Source organism: Pongo pygmaeus, chromosome 2, assembly GCF_028885625.2.
Source record: "Pongo pygmaeus isolate AG05252 chromosome 2, NHGRI_mPonPyg2-v2.0_pri, whole genome shotgun sequence".
NCBI classification, from domain to species: Eukaryota; Metazoa; Chordata; class Mammalia; order Primates; family Hominidae; genus Pongo; species Pongo pygmaeus.
In genome coordinates this window covers 61,172,811-61,197,458 of record NC_085930.1, presented here as the reverse complement: position 1 = coordinate 61,197,458, position 24,648 = coordinate 61,172,811, and the positions used below count along the sequence as shown (strand labels likewise).

Genomic DNA, 24,648 nt, shown 5'->3' with positions numbered 1-24,648 from the left:
CCAGGATGGGGCCTCTGTTGGGCCTGGGTCTGATTTTGCCACTGACGTCCTGAGGCTCCTCCCCTGAACTGCTCCCATCTGGATTTCCTGTCACTGCACCAGGGGTCCTAGTGAATGGGAAGATACTGGGGAGGTGCAGGGAGGCTGTGGTTTCTCCAGCCTGTGGTCCACCCCTGAGGGCTCAATGAGGCTCCTGCAAACCCCATCTCCATTTGCTTCCTTCCAGGTGCTGAGCTTCCTCTCAGCTCTGGTTTCTGAGATATTTGGTCATCAATATTCCTGTTCATTGGCAAACTTCACCAGCAGTGTCTGTGATCACTGATGTCATTGAATGCTGTAATCTTTGATCAGTGATGTTGGTCATCAATGATAGGCACCATGACTGATATTCCAGATCAATGACATGTCAAATCATGAGAACCTGCCATCAGAGACACCTGATGACTAACAACTGATCACCAATATTTCATCAATGCCTCTGCTCAACCATGAGTTTGATCACTGACACCCACCAAATGTGATCACGAATGTCTCCAGTGACCATCTTTGCTCACCAGTAGTATGCCTGATCATAGTATCTCTTCTCACCAATGTGTTGATCGCCAATGCGCTTTGTCACTAATGTTCTAGGCCATCAATAAGTATGACCACCAATGTAATCGATCAGTGTTTTTTCTAGTGATAGACCGATCACTCACATGTAATCTCCAGCATCTCTGATCACACTGTTTCTTATCACCAGTGTTTCTTTAACAATGTCCTTGGTCAGTTGTTTCTGATCACCATTATTTCTAACCAGCAATGTGCCTGATGACCAATGTTCCTGATCATAGGATCCTCTCCCCATCAAATTTCCTACCAATATAGTCACTAGTGTTTCTGGTTCTCAATACCCCTGATTGCTCAACACTGATCATCAAGATCTCTTATCACCAATGTTTCTGATGCCCAACATCAGTGATTGCTGAATCGTCTTCAAAGTCTCTGCTGACCAATGTCCCCGTTTTCCAAAGTCCCTTATACCTCTGATCACTGACCTCCCTGGTCATTGATATCCCTGGTCATCAGAATACCCAGTCACCAATGTCTGATCACCAAATTCTCTAATCATTGATGCCTCTGCTCACCAGTGCCCTTGATCCCTAATGGTCTGCATTTGGTTCTCTTCACCAAGATCTCTGGACCCCATGTCTCCAGTCATTGAATCTGGTCACTAATATCTCATATACCTTTGGCCACCAAGGACATGGACACCCAATGCTTTCCCCACTAATGCTCCCGGTCACTCAGAGCCAAAGCCACCCATGCCCCTGATCAATGATTGATGACATATTTGTTCAATGATAATTCTGGTTGCCAAGACCCCTGAACACTGGCTCCTGATGGCCAGCGTGTGACACACCCCTCCCTGATCAGGTTGTGTTTGATGGACATCATCTCTGGCTGACTTCACCGTCCCTAATGAAAAATCACTCTGATTGTACGTCCCTGGTCAGCCATGGCTTCTCTTCACCTTAGTTGTCATCATCTTTGACCACCAGGATCTTTATTCACCAGGGGCCCTGAGGACTGGTATTTCTGATTGTCACCATCCTTGTTCCTTGACAGCCCTGATGTCCACCTGGTCCAGGAGATTTTCCTTTAATTCTTTCCATTAGCAGGCTGCTGACACTGGGAGGTCCCTCGCTTAGAGCTGAGTGGGCCAAAGTACCGGGAAGGTCAGCACCTTGTCCCAGCTGCCCCAGCCCATCAGGATAGACTCTGACCTCCAGACTCTGCCCTGGTGTGCCACTAGTACCCCCTCCTGTCCTTCCCTGTGAAGTTGACACTGAGTACAGAAAGGAGCCAGCCTGGGGCTTGGCAGGGTAGGCACGTGCCTCCTACCTGATGCATAGTGGCCCTGGGTCCCCCTGGCCTCCACCCCCTACAGCTCCAGAGCAGGAGGCCTCCTCTCCTCTTGCCAGCTGTTGCCACAGTGAGGGCAGGGTTGGTTCTCTCTCCTATGCCCCTGGATCGTGATGGCAGGATTGCGTGTTTCTGCGGTCGGGTGTTCACGTGTGCACAGCCTGTTGAACATTTCCTGTATGCCACGCACTGTTGTAGGCATGGGGCTACAGCAGGGAATAAAACAAACAAGAATCTGTCCTCAAGGAGCTTACATTCCAGGCATGAAGCATAAATAATAACTCTACTTGGCCTCTGGCGAACCATCCTACTTGCTTGGCCCAAAGTCCAGAATCCAGAGCCAGCCCTGGACTGCAGAGCTTAGAGTCGAGAACCTGCAGCCTAGATCCCCAAACCAGGAGCCATAGCCCTAGGCCCCAGAACTCAGGAACCAGAGCCCAAAACATACAGCCCAGAGCATGGACCCTTCAACCCAGAACCTGCAGCTTGGGGCTGAGAGCTCAGAACTTACAAAGATCTCTAAGACGGGGGCCCAGAGCCCAGACCTCAGAATCGAGTTCTCAGAACACAAAGCCCAGAATCTGGGGCCCTGAGTGTGGAACCCCAAATCTACAACATAGAGCTTGGAGCTCAGAACCCATGACTCAGCATTAAGAACATGCAGCCTTGGGCCTAGAATCTAGGTCCCAGAACCTAGAACCCCATATCCGAACCTAGAACTTCGCTCAGGACTTAGAGGCCAGAATCCAGACCCATAACCCAGAATAGCCATCAAATGAGGCCTCCTTGTTTCTCTGTTGTGCCCCTGGCTTATGTGCTTCCTCCTGTCAACTAGCATTTTTGGAGCACACAGTGCCAGGTGCTGTCATGAGTGCTGAGAGATGGCTAGCCAGCAGAAACAAGCAGAGAGGATCCCCTCGTCTCGTGACGTCAGCTGCAAGAGAACAGGGGCTGTGTCTGGTCACTCTTGTGTCCCCTGTGCCCCCAATGGCTGGTGTCAGGTGCTCCCCAGTCCTCTGTAGACTAGATCTATTCACTTTCCCACAAATGTTCATCAGCCTCGTTTGTTCTTGGTGTTGGGTGGGGAATAACACACACAGAGACTCTTGATCCTATGACAAGCTCTCTCTACTCACTACCAGGAAACTCTCGGAAAGCAGGAGCTGTTTCTTTTTTCTTTCTTCCTTTTTGGAGACAGGGTCTCACTCTGTCACCCAGGCTGGAGTGCAGAGGTGCGATCATAGCTCACTGCGGCCTCAAATTTCTGGGCTCAAGCCATCTTCCCACATAGCTAGGACTATAGGTGCGTACTGTCATGCTCAGCTAATTAAAAAAAATATATATATTTTTTGTAGAGACAGGATCTTACTATGTTGCCCCAGCTAGTCTTAAACTCCTGGGCTCAAGTGAACCGCCTGCCTTGGCCTCCTAAAGTGCTGGGATTACAGGCGTGAGCCACCGTGCCTGAATTGCAGAGGCTGTTTCTCACAAGGAGGCAGCAGCCAGAGCTGGGGGAGGCTGGGGGGTGGTGTTGAGTAGAGATGGGGGTGAGGGCCTCAGATTCAAGTCCCAGCAAGTCACTTCAGAGCAAAGAACCGAGCTCAGGGGCTACAGTTTACAGCTTCTCTTCCCTCCTTCATAAAACAATTCACTTCTAACAGTGACTCCTGCCTCCTCAAGTCACTGTGTATGGTAAACAGTTTGAATTTTGTGGCCACAAAGTGCCCAGGCATGGCCAGGCATGCAGGCCAGGAGCTGCAAGTGGCCATCTTGAGTGGGTCAGGGTAGCCTTGATGATTCCCCACGGCCTGGTGCCAGGGTGGCAAGGTGGGTCGGCCTTCTTCCCTCTGTTTGCACCCCGGTGGGGCTGCCGGCCATGGACTCAGCTCAGCTTGCCCAGCCCCTTCTTCCCTGCCTTGCACAGCGACACTTCCAGGCCTGGCTTTGACACCCATTTGTAGGAAGAAACCAAGTGCCCTTTGCAACTCTTAGGGAGCAGTGCTGTTCTTCCCCACAGCACCTCCTGCCCCCCGGTGACCCAGTGCTAGGATGGGGAAGGGCCCTCAGGGCCACAGAAATGGACACTGCCCTTGGGGAATGCCTGCCATCCGCTTGACGCAGGGACAGAATCACCCGAGCAGCGGGAAAGATGAGGAGCAGCAGGGGAGGAGGTGGGTAGATCCTAAATGAGTTATCATACAGGATGGTTTGATCAAAACTCTGCTGGGTTTTTTTTTTTAAAGGCAAAATGACAAATGATTCCAAACTTTATCTGGAAAAACTAATAAGATCAGCAGAAGAAGTCAAAAATTAGGAAAAATAAAGTGAGGGGTGTGTGTGTGTGCGTGTGTGTGTGAGAGAAATGCTTTCCGATATCAAACAAGATTCTATTATCAAAATCGTTCAAACCCTGTGGTTCCGCTGTAAGAATAAACAGATCAATGGTACAGACTCAGTAAACCCGCAACAGACCCTATTATTTACGAGATAATGGGTGATAAAGGAGGTGTCCTGAATCAATGCAAAGGTGGAGGGTTACCCAATCCAGTGATGTTGGAACAACTAGCTGGTTAGCATCTCATTTGGTGAACACTGACTGTTCTGTCCAGACAGCAGGCAAGTGTGTGTGGGCGGCGTGAGACTTTACAAAGTGTGAATGAGTTGCAAATGATTTCAAATTAGGAGATTCACATAACAAGCTGTGGAAGGAAACAGGCAGAAGGATACACAAGAGGTCATCCCCAATAGCAATGTGAATCCACAGCCACCAGACATCCCGACAGGTGTTGAGTCTCACAAATGATCAGATCCATGCCCATTCCACATAGGACACCACTTCCCCCTCTCAGCAGAAACGGAAAAGACTGGGCAGGTGTGGAGAAGCAGCCTGGAGATGCCTGTATGGGCAGAAATGATCTAGGTTTTGCATGCTCTCTGGCCCAGCGAGCCTCTTCCCGTACATCTCACAGAAACACTAGGATACGTGAAAATAAGCAAGCTGGAAAACAACATGTAAAGCGGACTCCGTTTTTGTTTTTAAAATATTTGTGTAGAGATTGAAAAACACCTGGGGAGACATGTACCTGGATGATGATAGTTGTTAGTTCCCAGGAGTGTGCTGCAGACCCGGGGTGCGGAGGGGGCACTTTTCCCTTTATAACTGTGGGCTGTTGTTTTGATATGTTCTGAGTATATGCCACTTGTGTAATTTAAAACATAGTCATTCAAAAAATCTGTCTTCTCTGCCTTGTTCCTAGCTGGTCTCTCTCCCTGGGATGTTCTGTCCTTCAGATCAGCCTGGAGAATTTTCTTCATGCTTCAAAACCCTGATCAAGGATCCTAGGGAAGCTTTACCTGAGTTCTTTCCCTGGGGCACTTCAGGGCCTCCCTGGTCCCTAACCAAGGTTACTCAGGGTAAAGCCCCGTCCGAAGGACAGACCTGACTCCCCCTTGCTGTGCAGCTTTGAGCAAGTGGCTTGGGTTCTCTGAACCCGGGCTCCTCATCAGTCAAACAAGACCACATCTTGCAGATTGTTGGAAGGATCATACAAGGAAGATGGAAGGTCTTGGAGAGGCCAGCCAGCAAGGAGACCCTTCTAATGCCATTTTATTCCTCCACTCTAGGCTCATCCTGTGTAGCCCAATGGGCTTCAGACTGAGCCCCCAAAACCCACCTCCAATCTTAGAAGACCAGGGTGTTTGGGGACCCTGGACAAACTGCCTGCCTGTTCTGTTCCTCCTTCTCCCACAGAACCAAAGGCTGCCAGGGCTGGCGGGAGTGCCAGTGGGGTGCCCTAGGCTATTTGTAGGTGTTCTCATGTCTTTCTCTATCCCACCCAACTCAGGGGGGGTCCTCACAGATCGTCTCTCCGGTATCACTAGGGAAACTGAGGACTGGTGGGAGCAAGGATAGGAGGAGGGTCTCACGATCTCTCCCACTGGTATGCGGACTGGAGTTGGGGAGCGGGCATCCCTGGAGAGGGGAGCGGCAGCTGCTCCCTCCCACATCCCCATCTGTCCTCCTCAGCCCCACCCCCAGTCCACACTGCCAGGCTCCCCAGGGGACCCTGGGAAAATACTGCCTCTGCTCCTTCTCCCCGGCCCCTCCCCTGCCAGGTCTGGCTGTTCTGATGTTCTGATGCTGTGAGGCTGGGATCCAGGTTTCCCAGGCTTTGAGGGGATGCTGGCATGGGCCCCTCCCTTTCCTCAGAATCTAGGGATGAAGGGGATTTTCTACACACACACACACACACACACACACACACCACCAGCCCTGACACCAGCTCATACTGCTTCCTCACCTTGGACTGCATTGTCTGTCCCCTCTCCGTTGTGCCAGCCTCCTCCTGGGCCTCCCAGCCTCCAGGCTCATGCCCTGCACTCTGTCTCTTCTTCCTGCAGCTGAGGCCACCAGGGGCTTTTCTTAACCTCTTAATTATGAAATATTTCAGTTATCTAAAAATATAGCTAGTAATATAAGCAACACCATGGTAGCCTTGGTATTGATTTTCTATGCTGCATCACAAACTGCCACACACCTAGCCCCTTGAAACCACATGTGTTTAGTATCTCATGGTTTCCATGGGCCAGGATCCCAGGCATAGCTCAGCCACGGCCTCTGCCCAGGCCCTCACCAGGCTGCAGTCCACCTGCTGACCTGGGCTGGCTTCTCATCAGAGGCTCAACTAGGAAAGGATCTGCATCTCAGCACCCCCCCAGCTTACTGGCAGAGCTCACCTCCCTGCAGCTGCAGGAGTCTCGGCAGCTCACTCCTGCACAGTGCACAGCTGACGGAAGCGTCAAGAGAGCTGGTGAAGCACGGCCCCGATAACATTCCCCTGCCTTGCGTATGCTATTGGCTGCATGTAGGTCACGTCCCTGCTCACTCTCCAGGGCACAAGCTCCAGGAGTTAGGAGAGTGGAGGCAGCGTCAAGTCCCTCTGATACCCTCCCCAGTCCAGCTTGAGGGAAACACTACAGAGATCAAGGAACTCTCCTGACCTTGTTGTCCCCTTTCCCCGCCTCCAGAGGTAGCCAGGACGTCATTTTCCCATGCATGTTGTTATAGTTTTACTCTATATGTATAAATCCTTAACGCATTATTCTGCATGTTTGTATGTTTTCTATAAATGGTGTCACAATGATGCTTTCAGTGACTGGTTTGTGTTGCTCACTGCCGTGCTGGGGCTGCTCCTCCCATGCTCATGTATGGAGTTGGTTTCTTTGTTCTCACTGCAGTGTCATAGTCCCCTGTGCAGCTGTAACACAATGTATTTGCTCATTCTCCTTAAGATGGACATTTCAGTCACTTCTGTCTGTCACTACCATAAACAGTGCAGCAATGAGTGTTCTTGTCCCTATTCCCACATGTGAGGGTTTCCCTGGGGGCATAAGCCTTAGAAGGATTTTCCATATTGGTTGTTCCAATGTATGTTCCCGCCAGCAGGGTGTGGGAATTTCAGTTGCTCCGTTTCCTTGCCAACACTTGGCAATGTCAAACTGACATTTTTACCAATTTTGTGGATATGAAACTGAATCTCATTGCTGTTGAGGGATCTTTATAGGGTATGCTATAGATCCCATTCTCCCCTTGCTTTAAATGTTCTCAAGGTCTCCCCCTCCCAGGACACAATCCATGCTCTGTGGCCTGGGGTCTGAGCCCTGCCTTGTGCAGCCCCTGCCCCTCTCTGGGCTCTATTCCCATCATCCCTTCTGTCCCAGGTGCAGTCGACTACAGATGCCTGCTCTCTTTCCACAGAGCCACTGAGCCTGGTGCATGCTGTTCCCTTTGCATGGAACCACTCCCATGTTACAAGGCTCCTCCTGCTTTATTAAGAAATAAATCACGAAACAGGTCACCTGTGTGTTTTAAATATTCACATTGAAGACATTAATGGCTTTGGTGCATCAAAAAGACATTGAATTGTAATTGCGCTTGTCAAATGATAATTTCAGGGCTTAGAACAGAGTTCTCAACCTTGGTGCTGTTGACATTTGGGGCTGGATGATTCTTTGTGGTGGAGGCTGTCCTGTGCACTAGACAGGGATGTTCAGCAGCAGCCCTGCCTGGCCTCCACCCAGGAGATGCCAGTAGCAACTCCTCCAGTCATTGCCAAGTGTCCCCTGGGGAGGGAGGACTGTCCCTGTTGAGAACCACTGATTTAGGAGACGAACTCCTCATGCGCCCAGGACAGGGTGGTCTGCAATGGGCACATGATCATAGCCGTGTGATGAACACCTTCTTCCCGCCTTGAAATGTTCCATGACTGAATGAACTACCTCCCTGGGGAAGGATGTCCAGTGTTGACATCCAAGACCCTTCATGTGTGTGAGGCCGACCCTGCTGGAACCTCCCTCTCCAAGCCCTGCCAAGGCGTCACCTCCTCTGACCAGCCTTCCCAGATGCCCCAGACAGTGTCACCTCTCCTTCCAGCGAGTGTTGCAGCTGCATTCGCACACTGGTGTGTGTCTGCTCCTTCTCCCAGAGCCTGGGGTTGGGAGTTCCCTGCGTGGGAGGACAGGGTTGATGCTGCTGAATTCAACTGTTTCCAGCCCCCACTCAGACCAGCGCAGGGAAGAATTGTGAATCTGAATTGTTGACTGCATAGGAGCCCCCCAGGCCCTTTGCTGGCAGACCTAGTAAAACCCAGATGTGCCCTGGACTCCAGGGAGCAGGCCTGGCTTGGGTCATGGGAGGGCCCAGGCTGAGAGAGGCATGAGGCAGCCAGACCTCCCAGTGAGGGACGGCAGGGCCTATGCTTTTGGAAACACAGCAGGGCTACAGGCCTCAAGGAGGGCCTGTGTGCACATGTGTGACCATTCTCAGGCATGGGTGCCTGAGAATACCTGTGGAAGTGTGGGGCACCCAATCTGACCTCCCTAAGAGCCCCAGCTTCCTGTAAGCCCCCGTCTTGCTTTGTTTTCTCTCACGGCATCTATGACACCTGCCATCATGTTAAATGTTCATGCATTATCAGTTTCTCCTATCTCCCCAACTGCATGTCAGCATCATAAGGGCAAGGCTTTGTCTGGTGCCTTCACTGACATATGGACCCCAGACCCAGGGGAGTGCCTGGTACATGGCACGTGTATGGACAAGTGCTCAGGAAACGTGTGGGTGGCTGGGTATGTGGGTGGCTGGGTGTGTGGGTGGCTGGGTGGCTGGGTGGCTGGGTGTGCAGGTGGCTGGGTGGCTGGGTGGCTGGGTGTGCAGGTGGCTGGGTGGGTGGGTGGCTGAGTGTGTGGGTGGCTGGGTGTGTGTGGCTGGGTGGGTGGGTGGCTGGGTGGGTGAATGGCTGGGTGTGTGGGTGTGTGGGTGGCTGGGTGTATGGGTGGCTGGGTGGCTGGGTGGGTGGGTGGCTGGGTGGCTGGGTGTGTGGGTGGCTGGGTGTGTGGGTGGCTGTGTGGCTGGGTGGGTGGGTGGGTGGCTGGGTGGCTGGGTGGGTGGGTGGCTGGGTGGCTGGGTGGGTGGGTGGCTGGGTGGGTGGGTGGCTGGGTGTGTGGGTGGCTGGGTGGATGAGTGGCTGGGTGTGTGGGTGGCTGGGTGGCTGGGTGGCTGGGTGGGTGGGTGGCTGGGTGTGTGAATGGCTGGGTGTGTGGTTGTGTGGGTGGCTGGGTGTGTGAATGGCTGGGTGTGTGGTTGTGTGGGTGGCTGGGTGTATGGGTGGCTGGGTGGCTGGGCGGGTGGGTGGCTAGGTGTATGAGTGGCTGGGTGGCTGGGTGTGTGGGTGGCTGGGTGGGTGGGTGGCTGGGTGTTTGGGTGGCTGGGTGGGTGGGTGGCTGGGTGGGTGATTGGCTGGGTGGGTGGGTGGCTGGGTGGCTGGGTGGGTGGGTGGCTGGGTGTGTGGGTGCTGGGTGGGTGGGTGGCTGGGTATGTGTGTGGCTCGGTGGGTGGATTGATGGGTGTGTGCATGGGGAGATGGGTGGCTATCTGCTGGTGTAGATGTGTGCATATGCATGCATGCCTTTATTCTGGAAGATACTTCAGGCTCTTTTGTTCTATACTCTTTCCAGAAAGACCCCGGAAACTCCACACCCCAGAAACTGCAGAGCCCCGTGGGTAAATGGAGAGGCTCTGGGGTTGGATCCTCCTGGAGGCTTCGAGTAACTGAGGAACTCAGGGTCACAGCCCTGCCTACGGTTGCTCCATGCCAAGGGGTCTGGGTGCTGGGACCCTGGAGGAGGAGAGCTGCCCTAATTGGCTGAAGCAACTTGGAACTCAGAGGGCCCCACAAATGATGCCTTCACTCAGGCAGTAAACCCCTACTTGGGGCTAGATCTGAGCCTCCAGAGACCACATGAGCCACCACCAGGAAGGATGTGCCTGGGTTGGGATGGCAGGGAAGGGATCTGGGGAACCCAGTGGGCACCTGTCATCACTGGCTTGGAGGACTGGGCAGGAAGGCTGCCTGAAGAGGTCTGAGAGCAGAGCTGAGATCGCCCTGGCACCACTGGGGAGGACGTGAGCTCACTGGCCCTTCTACGGTTGTGTAGTCCACCGCCTTCCCACCCCATCAGCCACCAATCTGCATGTAAGCCTGTCATGGGTCTGTCTGCCTACCATGCCTTCCACTGGCTCACCAGGCAGGCTGCCCTTTCATCTGTCTCTGGCCACCCGTTATCGACACTGCCAGGATGCCAGCACACGCACACACAGCTCCTTCTCCATTCTGAGCTCCTCACAGTAACCCTGTGAGAGGGGAGCATCATTACTTCCCTTTTACAGATGAGATGAGGACACTGGGGCACAGCCAGGTTATGTGACTTCCCCAAGGACACATGGCTGGGGAGTGGCAGTGCTGGGGTTGGAACCCAGCCTGTGTCACCTGACAGGCTGAGCTCTTCCCCACTGTGGGATCTGCCCCTTGGCCCGTCTGTCTGTCCATCCGCCCATCCACTCTGTGACTGCCCACTGTTCAGCCCCTTCACTCGCCTGCCACTCTGTCCATCCAGCCGCCCGTCCATCCATCCATCGCTGTCGCCCATCCATCCTGGAGCTAATGCAGTTAGAGGACCAGGGGCCCTGAGGGGAGAGAAGGCCCCAAACTGCCCATCTGGCCGGGCCAGGGTGGCCGGGGGTGGGGTGGGCTGCCCAGGCCAGGCAGGGCTGCAGGGGGCTGGAGGGAATTAGCTGAGTGACTGCCAGGATCATCTAATTAGGAACTCTAGTGATAAGCAGATAGGATCGGGGGTGATTAGAATCCTTTTAAAAAGCCACTCCATTAATTACAGAGACAGAGAGGGGCCTCTGGCTGCTCCGAATACCAATTGGCTGTTTAATCGGCTCCATCAGCTCGCCCTGGGGAGACCTTCCTGGTACTGCTGTGTGACCTTGGGTGTGCCCTGACCTCTCTGGGCCTCGCTTGGTCACTGAAGGTCCTTCTCTCCCTGGCCATGGCTTGGGGTTGGCTTTAGGGTGGGCCTGAGACGAGGGACATGGCACATCAGTAGCCAGGAAGGCTAGGTTGGCTCCCCAGAGAGGGCAAAGCCCCAAAAGCACCCACTGGTGAATGAGGACAGAGAGGCTTGAAGAGGGAAGGTGGCCTAACAGAATTGAGGGTGGAGCGTGTGGGGCCTAAGTGTGCGCTCATGCCTGTCTGTGTGTCCCTGTCCCTCCAGCAGGCCCTATGGAGGCCTCAGAGCCCCTGTTGCTCCCCATTGGCTCCCCAAAAACTGGCGTGGAAGGAGACTAGCTTGAACCCTTTGCAGAAGGGAATATCCTCTGCACATTGCCCGGCTCCACGGTCCACAGCTCCCTTCATGGGGAGCTCCCCACAGGGGCCTCCATCTCAGGATGCCATTGATGCTGAGGTGCGGGACCTGCTCCCAGGTGACACACCTGTTCCTGTAAGTCCTACTGAGTGATCTGTTCTGTGTGCCCTAAGACAGCCCTGAATGGGTGGTAGTGAGGGGGTCTCCGGCCCTGTCTCCATCCTGGCTGACGCCCACAGACCCATCCCAGGAACAAGGGTCGGAGCAGGGCAGTGGCTGGAAGAAAGATCCCCTGGGAGTACAATGCAGACCAGAGCCAGGGTCTCCAACAAGGCAGGGAGGGCCGGGACTGGGAGGCGGCCACAGGATTCTCGGATGCCTCGTCATACTAGGTCCCTTGTCTCTTAACATTGTTGTCACCACCCCCCCTCCACTGTCCTGATTCCATCGTCATGGAAACTTTGGGCTTCACCTTTACAATGTCAGGCCACCAACACCCTCAGCAGTGTCACCATCACCATCAACACCCCAGCGTCCCATCCCCGTCTCCTCTACCACCACCACCAGCCCCACTATCACTATCATCTCCATCACCGTCACCAAGGTGCTCTCCACCCGTGTCAGCATTGTATCACCACCACATCACTGTCACCACACTTCCTCCACCTCCATTTCCACCCACCATCCCATCTGTGACATCACCTTATCAGCTCTGCCACGAGTATCACCACTCCCACCGCCTTCGCCATCACCACTGTCATTGTCCCCTCTACTACCACCACCATCACCACCACCAGGTCTGCCTCAGCCAGACCCACCACTGCCTCTGATTAGACTGCCACCATCATCACTGCCACCACCACTACCCCTCCAATGCCTTCCTGATGTCACCATCTGCTTCCTCTCTGCTATCCTCACACCCACCTCCATCACAACAACCACCTTCATCTGAGCCGCCATCACCCTCACAGTACACAGCCCTTGAACGTGTACCAAGGAGGACATTTACTACATGCTGCACCCTGAACAGTCTGGGACCAGCGGTCAGGGAACAAGGAATCGAGATGCTCACCTGCAGCTCCCAGGTAAGCGGCTCTCTAGAGCTTGCCTGGGAGTTGCTGAGGAGCTCACAGTATTCCAGGAAGCTCCCCATCCATGCCTCAGCCTGTGGCTCGGAAGCAGGGTCTTCGCAGAAGATTGCCCCGAGCTGTTACAAAGCTCACCATTGTCACCTGCCTGCAACGGCCTCTCTTTTCCACTCTCCAGATCCCTTGTATTGGCAGGCTCTAATCTGGAATTATACTGGTGACAGGATTCTGGAAAATCCCTCAGATTTCTCCAGGATGCAAGGAGACCATGGAAGAGGTTGGTGTAATGCCAAGTTAGCAACAGAAAATACAGAGCCCCACACCTCGGTGCCATTACCATCACCATCGGCACTCACACCAGCATGTCCACCACCGTGTCCTTCTCACCACTCAGCACCCCCCTCTACCACTGCCTCTTCCACAACCACCCTCACCACCATCCTCCATTAATAGCACAATTCCTGCCTCCTACCCCATCACCACCACTGGCGTCCCCGGCACCAGCAGCACCGACACTGCTCCCAGCAGAGCCATCTTTACCACCCCCGCTGTCAGTCCCACCATGAGCATCTGGCATATGTCGGAGAACTGCTCACTCCCTCTTCCCCATGGGAATCTCAGGCCTCTATTCCTATTGCCCTGAGATTTGCAGAACCTTCCTGAAGGAAACATTCTTTGCCCCATGGATACTGGCCTTGATCATGGGATGCAGCGAGATTGTCACACATCATTGCCCAACAGAAGCTTTCAGAGGCAGCCCAGGTTCCTGCTGGCTCTGAGTGGCACCGTCATGACAGAGGGGTGTGCGGGTCAGAGTTTCTCCTCCAGCCTGGGACCCACAGTGAGAAGCTACGGGAGGCGGGGTCCTGGCAGCTGCCTGTAGGCACCAGCGAGTGAAGTAGGGGGAACTAGATGTTTGTCGTGAGCCACTGAGAGGTGGAAGCTGTCACTGTGGTACAGCCGAACAAGATAAAACCTCTGCTACCTCCAACACCTTCACCTTCATCATCACCATTACTGTCACCACTGCCAACCACACCAATGGCTCACTAGGAGCCATTCCCATCCCCTCCTCATCATACCTGCACCATCACTGCCAACCACAACACAGGCTCACTATTACCATCTCCTCTGGCATGACCATCACCACCACCACTACCATCATCAATTACTCTCAAGCACAAGCCTTGCTGCTGTCACAACCATCATGATCAACTCCACCATCACCCATAATTACTCTCCCCCTCACCCCCACCATGACCATTACCTCCACATCAACACTACTCCCATGGTCACCTCTACTATTTAATGACATCTTATCCATCTCCATGGACACCCACCGTGCCTCTCCCCACCGGCACCACAGTCAACAGCAGTGCCTCTCCCACTGCCACCACCATCATGGAGAACTGTGCAGGGCAACATCTTTCTCCCGCCCCAGGGACAAGCCTGCAAGGGACAGCAGGTGCTAAATGCTAACAGAGACATAGTGACAAAAATCCAGCCACAGAGATAAAGAATCAGGTTCATCTGTAGCTATATCCAGTGGAGAAGTTCTGCTCTTCAACTCCTCTGCTAAGCCACATGTGTCAGCAGGTGTAGGTGGGTGGATGCCCGGCACGTGGGTGCGAGTCATGCTTTTGATAAGCTGCATAGAGAGACAGTGATGGTCACTGGAGGCTGGGTTTACAAAGTGTCTCTACAGTCTGTCTCCATTCCTCCTGGCATTTGGGATTGGTTAGAACACACACTGTCCCCTGCTAGGAGCCTGAAACCTAGCACCCATGAGCACTGAAAGAAAAGAGAGAGAAGGAGGATAATACAAAGGGATAAAGACTAGAAAAAGGAAGAGGAGGAAGAAGTGAGGAATGAAGGAAGGAAGGAGGAAGGAAAGAAGCCAGGAGTGAAGAAGGGAGGGAAGGGAGAAGGGGGAAGGGGAGGGAGGAAGGGGAGAAAGAAGGAAGGAGAGAAGGAAGGAGAAAGGAAGGAAGGAAGGAGAAAGGAAGGAAGGAAGGAGGGAATGAAGGAAGGAGGGGGAAAGGGAGGGAGGGAGGAAGAAAGAAAGGAGGGAAGGAGTGGGAAAGGGAGGGAGGGAGGAGGGAAGGAAGGCAGGGAACAGAAGGGAAGGGAAGGGAAAGAAGGAGGGAGGGAGGGAGGAAGGGAGGAAGGAAAGAAGGCAGGTAGGCAGGCAGGCAGGCTATCTTAGTTAAGACTTGGTGACCCAAACATCTAGGCTCTTTACTGGTGTGGTTAGTAGGTGGTTTAGCGTGCTTTTGATCTTAATTGGAATGGGGTGAGGTGAAGGCAGGAACAGATAAAAATCAGTATTGTGAATTGCTGTTTCTATATATGATCCAACACCAGAACAAGAATTAAAGGAATATAAATGCCAAGAATATTTGGTTACCTCACTCACCTGATTCGTTTTCTAGGGCTGTTACAAATTATTACAAACTGGGTAGCTCAATACAAAAGAAATCTCTTCCCCCAGTTCTGGAGGCCAGAGGTCTGAAATCGAGGTGTTAGTGGGGCCGCACTCCCTCTGGAGGCTGCAGGGAGAACCCTCCTGGCCCCCAGCTTCTGGCTGCGTCAGTGTCCATCTTCTATAAGGACATGTGTCACTGGATTTAGGGCCCACTCAGATAATCCAGGATGATCTCATCTCGACATCCTTAATTTAATTACATCCAAAAAGATCCTTTTTCCAAATAAGCTCACATTCAGAGGTTCCAAGGATTAGGACAGGAACATACCTTTTTGGGGGCCACCATTCAACCCACTACACTCAGTAATCAATATTTATCATCAATCCTTATTTTTCTTACCAGAATTGAGTGGAACACTTCTTTGGATTTGCTGTCTGCTGCAGCCTTGGCCCTGGTTTCACACCCCCTCCCTCACTGACTTGCTGTGTGACCTTGAGCACTGCGTGTCTCTGAGCCTGGTTCATCCAAGTGTTTACCGATGGCCCTCGTGTGCCAGCCACTGTCGTAGACAGGGACAGACTTTCCTGCCTTTGTGGAGCTTACCACGGAAGACCTGGCCAGATAATGGGCACAAAAAAAGCAGGCTCTTTTCCCCACCCCAGCCTGCCTGAACCCCACCTTGGCCTCCTCTTGCCTCAGCCACTGCCCAGCCATCGGCCGAGTGGACATACCCAGGAGGCCCTTGCCCACCTCCCCCACCACGGCCACAGACCTTTGTCACCCACCAAGGCTGGAATCCCATGGCTGATCCTGCCTCTGCCTTTTGGCTCCCGGGACTCAGCCCACACCACCTGGGTCACAGAGCATCCCATTCCCATGCACCATTGCGGCCGCCTCACCGGCAGGGGCAGGCCCATATGCCCAGCTTTGCCTGGTGCAGAGCTGGGGGCGGGGGTATGCCCCGCCCCGGGAGCTGATGTCATAAAAGGAGCTCTGGAGGGCAGCCCACCCTGGCCTGGCCCCACAGCGGCAGTGTCCCTCCCCTCCCCCCACTCCTCTCAGTGGGGGCTCCTCCAGTCCCTGAGAACTGGTACTATGAAAAGGTGAACTCCTGGGCAGAATCTTGCCTGGAGCTTGCGGAGTCCAGCCAGGCCCCTGCTGAAGGGCCCCAGACCACCAGCCACTTCTCCCCTGTCCATCTGACCAGCTGGGCCCCTGCGCCCACCTGGCCTCCACATCCCCTCTCCTCTTACCCACACCCCTGGCCATGGCTAACTACTACGAAGTGCTGGGTGTGAAGGCCAGCGCTTCCCCGGAGGACATCAAGAAAGCCTACCGCAAGCTGGCCCTTCGTTGGCACCCCGACAAGAACCCTGACAATAAGGAGGAGGCGGAGAAGAAGTTCAAGCAGGTGTCTGAGGCCTACGAGGTCCTGTCTGACTCCAAGAAGCGCTCCCTGTATGACCACACCAGCTGTGACAGCTGGCGGGCTGGTGGAGGGGCCAGCATGCCCTACCACAGCCCCTTCGACACCGGCTACACCTTCCGTAACCCTGAGGACATCTTCCGGGAGTTTTTCGGTGGCCTGGATCCCTTCTCCTTTGAGTTCTGGGACAGCCCATTCAATAGTGACCGTGGGGGCCGGGGCCATGGCCTGAGGGGGGCCTTCTCGGTGGGCTTTGGAGAATTTCCGGCCTTCATGGAGGCCTTCTCATCCTTCAACATGCTGGGCCGCAGCAGGGGCAGCCACACCACCTTCTCATCCACCTCCTTCGGGGGATCCAGCTCTGGCAGCTCGGGGTTCAAGTCGGTGATGTCATCCACCGAGATGACCAATGGCCACAAGATCACCACCAAGCGCATCGTGGAGAACGGGCAGGAGCGCGTGGAGGTGGAGGAGGACGGGCAGCTCAAGTCGGTGACTGTGAACGGCAAGGAGCAGCTCAAATGGATGGACAGCAAGTAGGCGCCGGCCACCCGGCCCTGCCTTCCCACAGCCAGCACCGTGCACAGGGCAGCAAACACATGGGGCCACAGACACAGCCCGATGGTTAATAAATGTGCCAAGTGAGTTCATGGAATAGCTTTCCCAGCTTTGTGAGGACATGTTTTGTGGGAGAATAGCTTTCCCAGCCTAGTGGACATGAAAGAGGGCGTGGGTGCTGCCTCCAGGGCCTGGGCTGTTTCCATCAGGAAGCCAGGGGTGGTTCTGCAGGGGGCCTGTCATCTCTCCCGTGTCCACCATCTGGGTTGACAAATAAGGTGGCTGCCCTGTCCTGATTACCTCAAACCCAACCCTGACCCCCATCCACTCTCTACTGCTGGCCCCTGCCATCTGCACAGGCCTTGCTGCTCCAGTTCTCAGCCTTCCCCTTTCTACCCACCCGCATAGGTTCTTCCTGGGACAGCTGTGCCAAACCCACGTTCAATCGCATTGCCTGGTAGCTTTAAACCAGGCTCCCCCTGCTCTAAGCATAAGGACTGCACATCTCATCCTCACCACGAGGGCCTGGTGGCCTGGGCCCACCCACCTGCCCCTGGCCTTCCGTCTCTGACCTCCCACCATGCTGGCCTCCCCAGTTGTTCCACTGCACCACACACCCTGCAGCCCCAGGGCCTTTGTACAGGCCATGCTCCCTGGCGAGTGCCCACTTGTCTTCAGGCCTGGCATCCATGGGTGGGGGCAGGATCCCAGGGAGCAGGTCTCAGCCATGTGGAGCCAGAGGTTTCCCCAAGTCAGAGCCAGGCTGACCCCCTCGGAGGGTGAGTGAGCTCCCCATCATGGGAGGGTGCCGGTGCTAAAAAGGAAAGGGGACTCTGTTCTGATGACCTGAGTCCTGCTGAGTGCCAATCTTTAAAAAGTGTGTATTTTAAAAGTAATATTTTACTTTGAGGGTGAGTGCGGTGGCTCATGCCTGTAATCCCAGCACTTTGGGAGGCTGAGGCAGGCGGATCATGAGGTCAGGAGTTCAAGACCAGCCTGGCCAACATGGTGAAACACCCATCTGTACTAAAAATAAAAAAAAAATACAAAAATTAGCCGGGCATGGTGGTGAGTGCCTGTAACCACAGCTACTCCAGAGGCTGAGACAGGAGAATTGCTTAAACCCAGGGGGTGGAGGTTGCAGTGAGCTGAGATCATGCCACTTGCACTCCAGTCTGGGCAACAGAGCAAGACTCCTCCTCAAAAAAAGGAACATTTTCCTGTGAAACAATCTCAAACTCACAGAGGTGTCAGGCACTATTAATTGGATGCAATTCAAGAAATATTGACTGAGCTCCTGTTAGACACTGGGGATACAGCAAGGAACAAAACAGGCAGACCCTTACCCTCATGCGGTTAGTATTCTAGTTGAGAGAGACACATGAAAAACAGGTGTGCAGAACATGGTCCCCACTAGCAGTGAATGCTGGAGAGGAAATGGGCAGGTGAGCTGACTGAGAAGGGGGCTCAGGGAGTGGGCAGAGGAGTGTTGAGTCACTCAACACTCAACAGAGTGGCCTTGCCAAGCGCAGTGGCTCACGCCTGTAATCCCAGCACTTTGGGAGGCCGAGGCGGGTGGATCACGAGGTCAAGACCATCCTGGCTAACACGGTGAAATCCCGTCTCTACTAAAAATACAAAAAAATTAGCTGGGCATGGCGGCGGGCGCCTGTAGTAGTCCCAGCTACTCGGGAGGCTGAGGCCGGAGAATGGCATGAACCCGGGAGGCGGAGCTTGCAGTGAGCCGAGATCCCGCCACTGCACTCCAGCCTGGGCGACAGAGCGAGACTCCGTCTCAAGAAAAACAAAACAAAACAACAACAACAACAAAAAATGACAAAAACAAAAGACAAAGCAAAACAAAACAAAACAAAAAAACAGAGTGGCCTCCATTTCTGAGGGGGTGACATCCATCAGGAACTAGAATGAAGGTCAGGTGCTGGACCATGAGGCCATCTGGGGAAAAAGTGTTCTGGGCAGAGGGAACAGCAAGTGCAAAAGCCTGGGGCAGGAACACACCTGCCCCTGTTTGGAGAACAGCAAGAAGGCCAGGAAAGTGGCTATACATGGTTCCATTTAATGCCCACAACTGTCCACGACCCTCCCAGACAGGGGTCATTGACCCCACATTATCCAAGAGGAAACTGAGGTCTGGAGAGGAGAGAGTCACACAGCTGGCAAGTGGCTGTGCTAGAATATCACCCCAGGTGTTGACTCCAAAGGACCTGCCTTTAAAATGGTGGTGATGATGATGATGATGATGCTGGCAGTGACAGCCCAGGGAGATGCGTTTGAGTGCTTGTGGCAATTCTTTGTTCCTTGGGGCTGGAGTAGAAGCCAAAAAGGAGGTGATTCCAGGTTTGGGGGTTAAAGGATGGTCAGTGACAGGGTCTCTGGCTCCCTGGCTGGGGCAAGGGGATGTGGTATGGCCACAGAAGGTGTAGCACCAAGTGGACTAGGATCTGGTCAGATTTTGCTCACTTCTGCATCCCAACTCCCAACCCAGCTTGTGGCATCTAGTAGGTGCCCAATAAATGATATGAAATGAAAGAAGGGAGGAGCACTGTGCCAGGGAAGAGCGGGGACCAAGCAGCCTGCTCAGAGGACACTCTCTGGAGCTCAGGACAGGAGAAGACACTAGGAGGCCTTTAACCTAGAGGGGAGGGTGAGGCTTGGTTGAATAAGGGGAACATCCAGTGAAGAACTCATCCCATTTCCAGATGCAGAGCTGATCTGAGGGGCACTCACGAGAGATGGAGAGGCTGGGAGGCAGGCCTGCTGCTTTTCTCCAAGGGAAACCTGCTTAAGTCCTCTTCCAGGAAGACAAGGGGCATCACCCCAAGATCTTTAGGGCTTGAAAAGCCCCCTTGGCTTCTGCATGTGTCTTGGCCTAGAGGACACAGTCGGCAACTTGGCACTGCGGCTGCATCTTGAGGCTCAGGCCAGGTTGTGGCTCCCTGGGTTCTGCCTCTGAGAGCCCCTGGGACAAGCCGGCAGCTGGAGGTCCCCTAACCACGTTACAGGCAGGGCAGGAGAGCCCCGTGACACGCAGAAGGTCAAACCCCAGCTCCCAGTCCTTCCCTGGGACTAACTTCATCAAAGCCCCCACTACAGCATTAACCACCTGACCTCTGTCCCCGCCGACTTGCTAATTTCACCAATTACTGGCCAGCTGTGGCTGCGTCAAGTGGGCCTGCTTAGCACAGGCAGCTGCTGAGCAAATCCAATTACAGCCTGGCAGCCCAGGCGGCCACAGTCCTGGCGCTGGGTGCACAGCAGAAATCTGGGTACTTGCACAGCACCGGTCCCCAAACACCCCAGGACTCCTGGCTCTCTGCTTCCTTCTTGTCGCCCCTCTCTGCTTCCTTCTTGTCGCCCCTCTCTGCTTCCTTCCTGTTGCCCAGCCTCACACCTGGAGCTGGCACCTGCTCTCTCCAACCAGACCCGACACGGCATCCCCTGCTCAAATGCCTCCGGGACCCCAGCCACTGACCCGCCCAGCCAAGCATGTGAAACCTGGTGGAATCCCTGTGTCCACCTTTAGCCCCACTTTATAGACAGAGAAGCTGAAGCCTGGCAGCTTGAGTGACTTCCTCAGGAGCACGTCTGGGGTAAAGTCCAACCCCCACGCGGCACTCATGGCCCGGGGCCTGCCCCACAGCACTGCCGGCTCCAGGCCCTTTCTGCTGCGGCATCACGCTGTTGCCTATGGGCCGCCTTTCCCATCTCCTTCGGCTTGTTAAAGTCATCCCAGGAGGCCCCCACTCTGTGTCACTTTCTTGAGGAGGCTTTGCCAAGCTGCACTGCTGTGGCAGGCCATTCTGGCCTTTCCTGGAGTCTCTTCTATGCTGGGCTGTGTGTCTGGGGGCCAAGTCTGAAGCAGCGAGGTGTCCTGGGAGCCACTTTCAGAGCCAGACAGGGCAGTGAGAGGTCCAGGAGCCACTTTCAGAGCCAGGTGGGGCAGCGAGGGGTCCGGGAGCTACTTTCAGAGCCAGGCAGAGGCTGGCCACGCCTTGTGCAGTGGCACACTAAGCGGAGTCTGCTGAGGCTCTTCTGCTGCCCCAGGCCCCATCCCAGCGTGGATTCTCCAAGCAGGGTTCAGCAGAGGGGCAGGGGACATTGCAGAGGGTAGCTCCCCGCGAAGATGATGGCCGTGTCACAGTTGGGTCATTGCGCCCACTGGACATCACGCCAGCCTCCTCCCTGGCCTCCTCCCTTCCCTCTTTCATCCTGTTTTTATCCCAGCAGCCAGAAGGATGCTGTGAAAGCCTGAGCTTTGCAAAACACTCAGGAGTGGAAGCTGCAGTCCCCACGGCGGCCCACAGGCCCTTCCCCAGCTGGCATAGTGACCGCCTCGGCTTCCCCATCACTCTTTGCTCCAGCCCCCTGGCCTCCTCCCCTTCCTACTCACACTGGCGTGTTCCTGCATGGGGCCTCTGAGCTGGCTGTGACCTCCACACAGAGCCCTGCTCCGGATCTCATGCAGCCCTCCCTCGCCTCAGATCCAGGCGCGCCTCCCCGCTCTCTCCTGCTTTCTGGGCTCTGGCCCCGCCCTGCCTCCCACCTCCAGCTTTCGAACATGCTGACCCCATTGCCTGGGACCCACAGCCCGCCCAGCGAACCCCATCAGTTGCTACTTCCTTGGGGGGGGTCTCAAACCGGGGCAGGTCTCCATCTTCTTCACCCTCCACTCCTGGGTCCATACATCCTGTGAGGGCCCTGGCTGTCTGAAGGGACCAAAATGCTATGGTGGAAGGAGTGGACGAGATGGCATCTAAGCAAGGATTCAATGACGCTGGAGCATTTTACAAGTTAGAGTGTCAAGGCCCTGGGAGATGCGCTGGGCTTGCAGAGCAGGTGGGGAGCCAGGCCTGTGGCCTCTCAGCCACGAGGAGCTGGTTTACTCAAATGGCCTTGGCCCCTAAGGCCTGGCCAGGCAGGGGTTGCCCACTGGGGCTCAGGCTTTTGCATGGACTGGGTGGGCAGGTACAGTGTTCTCAGCCTACTGCACAACCTCCCCCACGCCTTCCACCAAGCCAAGCAAGAGATATGGCTGTTCACCCCCATTTTGCAGATGCAGAAACTGAGGCTCAGAGGGTGAGAGAAGTGCTCAAGGTCACAGGGCCACAGTGGGAACCAGTTCTGCCCCCTTCTTCCTCTCCCTCTGCACTGGGCCTGGGGTGGGGTGGGTGGGGCGCAGGCAGCCTCCTGCCCGCCTTCCCTCCCTCTGGCCAGTCGATGTTATCGCAGCTGATTTAATTTCAAAGACGGATTGAGCTGCGGAGGGAGGGAGAGTGGCTAATCGCAGCCGCCATCTGCCCCGTTGTCATGGGGATGGGCTCCCAGCAATTGTGCGGGGCAGACCCAGATAAGGGCACCAAGTGGGCTGGAGGGGATTGTGGTGGGCGGGACGGGGAGGGCAGGAGAACTGGGAGCAACAAGACACGGTGACAGAGACAGGGAGAGACACAGAAGGAAGGGGAGACTGGGATTCCGGGGACCCAGGGACCATAGAGACACAGAGATGCCAAGGAGCCAGGGAGATAGCTCGAGGTGCCCAGGTGAGGGGTGGAGACAGAGCCCCTGGAGGGGGCTGGGGGAGGGTGTGAGACGGCCGCCTTCCCGCCTCGCTGCCTACCCGGCCCCAGGTGGCCCGGCTGCCCCCTCTCCCCCGGCAGCCTGCCACTGAGCAGGAGATTCTCCTCTTGTCTGCTGGGGAAGGGTCTTGGTAGGAAGTTCAGGCCTCCCCAGTCTGCCCACTCTGCCATGCCAGGGTCACAGACCTCACGACCCCTCCCTGGCCAGACAGGGAACCAAGCTCAGCTCAGAGCTGGGATGTCCACTGCTTCCACAGACAACTCCCAGGGCCCTTGGTATGGCTTTTACAACAATCACATCATCGAAATTTGCCAATACTGACTTCATCTTGCGAATGGAGGGTGGCACTGAGCGCCTGCATTGGGCTTTGTCCACTCACTGTCATCTGCCTTCCAGGGAGCCCTACCCGGTGGGCATCCGTAGGCCCATTTCACAAGACAGAGTCTTCCGATCCCTCCCAGAACAGGGGCCTGGAACAAGAGCCCCCATCTAACTTATCCCAGCAAGCATTTATCATCACCTCTGTGTGCTGGGACTTGGGAAGGTGCCAGGAGACAGCAGAGAAGGAGGCGAGACGTCTGGACTCTGCTCTGCCAGCCACCACTGCTCAGAACTCTTCACCAGGCTCGGGCTGGCATGCCTCAGCCCTGCCCTTCTACCTTTGCAGATGCTGTTTCTCCCTGGAGCGACTCCCTGCCACCTGCACTAACCCCACTGCCACCCTGCCTATGCCCCCCCACAGCCTGATTCTGCCTGTGCCTTGCATCCACCAGGAGCTAGGTCGAGGCCCTGGGAGGTGGGTGCTGCTCACAGCTTTGTTCCAGTGCCCAGCTCACAACGTGGTCCTCAAAATACAGGCTATGAATCAGGGCTACACCTCTACTGGCAACCTCAGCATAAGACTGGGACTCAGACTTCAGGTCTGCACAGCACTGTCCACTGGATGCCTCCCTGGTGGCCCCCGGGCTCTGCAGGTGCTCAGTTTCCAATGTACCTGATCCCTGCCCCAGCCTCCTCCCTGGGCCCTGGGCACCAGCACCAGCCTGTCAGAGGCGGCCTCCCCAGGGCCCGAGCCATCCTCCAACCTGGGCACATCTCCTCCAGCCTTCAGAAAATACCAAGGTGCTCTGCTTCTTGCTGAGGGCATGGATCATTCATTGTCATGAGTCTGAAGTCCAAACTCCCCAGAGTGGCTCACAGGGAAATATTAAAATCCCCTCCAAGGCCTTCAGGACAAATTCAAACTGCCTGCTGTGTCTGCGGGTGGAAGCCTCCACATTCCTCACCAAGATCCTGGACAAAGTCCAAACCCCAGTTGGGACCCAGAGGCTTGCATGGGGTCCAACCTCTTCTCCAGCCTCATCCTTTACCACCTCCCACCTCTCTCTTTTACCATCAATGGGCTATTTTTGTATTTGTTTAATTGTGGTAAAATATCCACAACATGATTTACCGTTTCATTGTTTTTATGTGGACAACTAAGAGGCATGAAGCACATTCGCACTGCTCCGTTGCCCTCACTGCCATCCGTCTCAGGACTCTTTCCTCTTCCCAAACGGAAGCTGTCCTCACTCACCTCTAACTCTGCACCCCCCAGCTCCTGGTGCCCCCCATTCCAGTCTCTGTCTCTGTGAAGTGGACTACTCCAGGGACCTCAGGGGCCTGGGGGCTGGGACAAGGGTGTGGGCAGCCCACCTGCTTCCTGCTGCCTCTGAGGCCATGCTTGGGCTTTGCTTGGGTCTCTCCTCACCCCAGCGCGTCCTCTTCTTTGCAATTCTCTTTCACTGTCTTTTGGGTTTTTCAGAAAAGGAGCCTGCAATCATTTTCTATTGCTTCTGTAGAAAATTACTACAAACTTTGTGGTTTAAAGCAACCCAAATTTATTGTCCTACAGTTCTAGAAGCCAGAAGTCCCAAATGTGTCTCCCTGGGCTAAA

At 54.9% G+C, this 24,648-nt stretch overlaps 1 protein-coding gene and 2 long non-coding RNA genes across 5 annotated transcripts; 1 reads left to right on the top strand and 2 right to left on the bottom strand.

Annotated features, from left to right (window-relative positions):
- Window positions 1-4,159: 4,159 nt before the first annotated feature.
- LOC129033500 (uncharacterized) lies at window positions 4,160-16,080 on the bottom strand. The gene is made up of 3 exons (XR_008501595.1): window positions 15,916-16,080; window positions 6,207-6,306; window positions 4,160-4,802 (listed from the first exon to the last, which is right to left on the bottom strand). It is a non-coding gene; the product is annotated as an uncharacterized LOC129033500 (long non-coding RNA).
- LOC129033499 (uncharacterized) lies at window positions 7,800-10,597 on the bottom strand. 2 transcript variants are annotated; one of them, XR_008501593.2, is made up of 3 exons: window positions 10,486-10,597; window positions 8,327-8,410; window positions 7,800-8,048 (listed from the first exon to the last, which is right to left on the bottom strand). It is a non-coding gene; the product is annotated as an uncharacterized LOC129033499 (long non-coding RNA). The 2 variants fall into 2 exon arrangements; XR_008501594.2 differs by having other exon boundaries at window positions 10,466-10,594.
- Window positions 13,391-17,211, top strand: DNAJB8 (DnaJ heat shock protein family (Hsp40) member B8). Of its 2 annotated transcripts, none has more exons than XM_054482136.1 (2): window positions 13,391-14,306; window positions 15,533-17,211. In XM_054482136.1, exon 2 carries the CDS (start codon window positions 16,398-16,400, stop codon window positions 17,094-17,096), a length of 699 nt encoding a protein of 232 aa, XP_054338111.1. In that variant the 5' UTR covers window positions 13,391-14,306; window positions 15,533-16,397; the 3' UTR covers window positions 17,097-17,211. The 2 variants fall into 2 exon arrangements, with proteins under 2 accessions (XP_054338111.1, XP_054338112.1); XM_054482137.1 differs by having other exon boundaries at window positions 13,427-14,169.
- The last annotated feature ends 7,437 nt before the right edge of the window (window positions 17,212-24,648 follow it).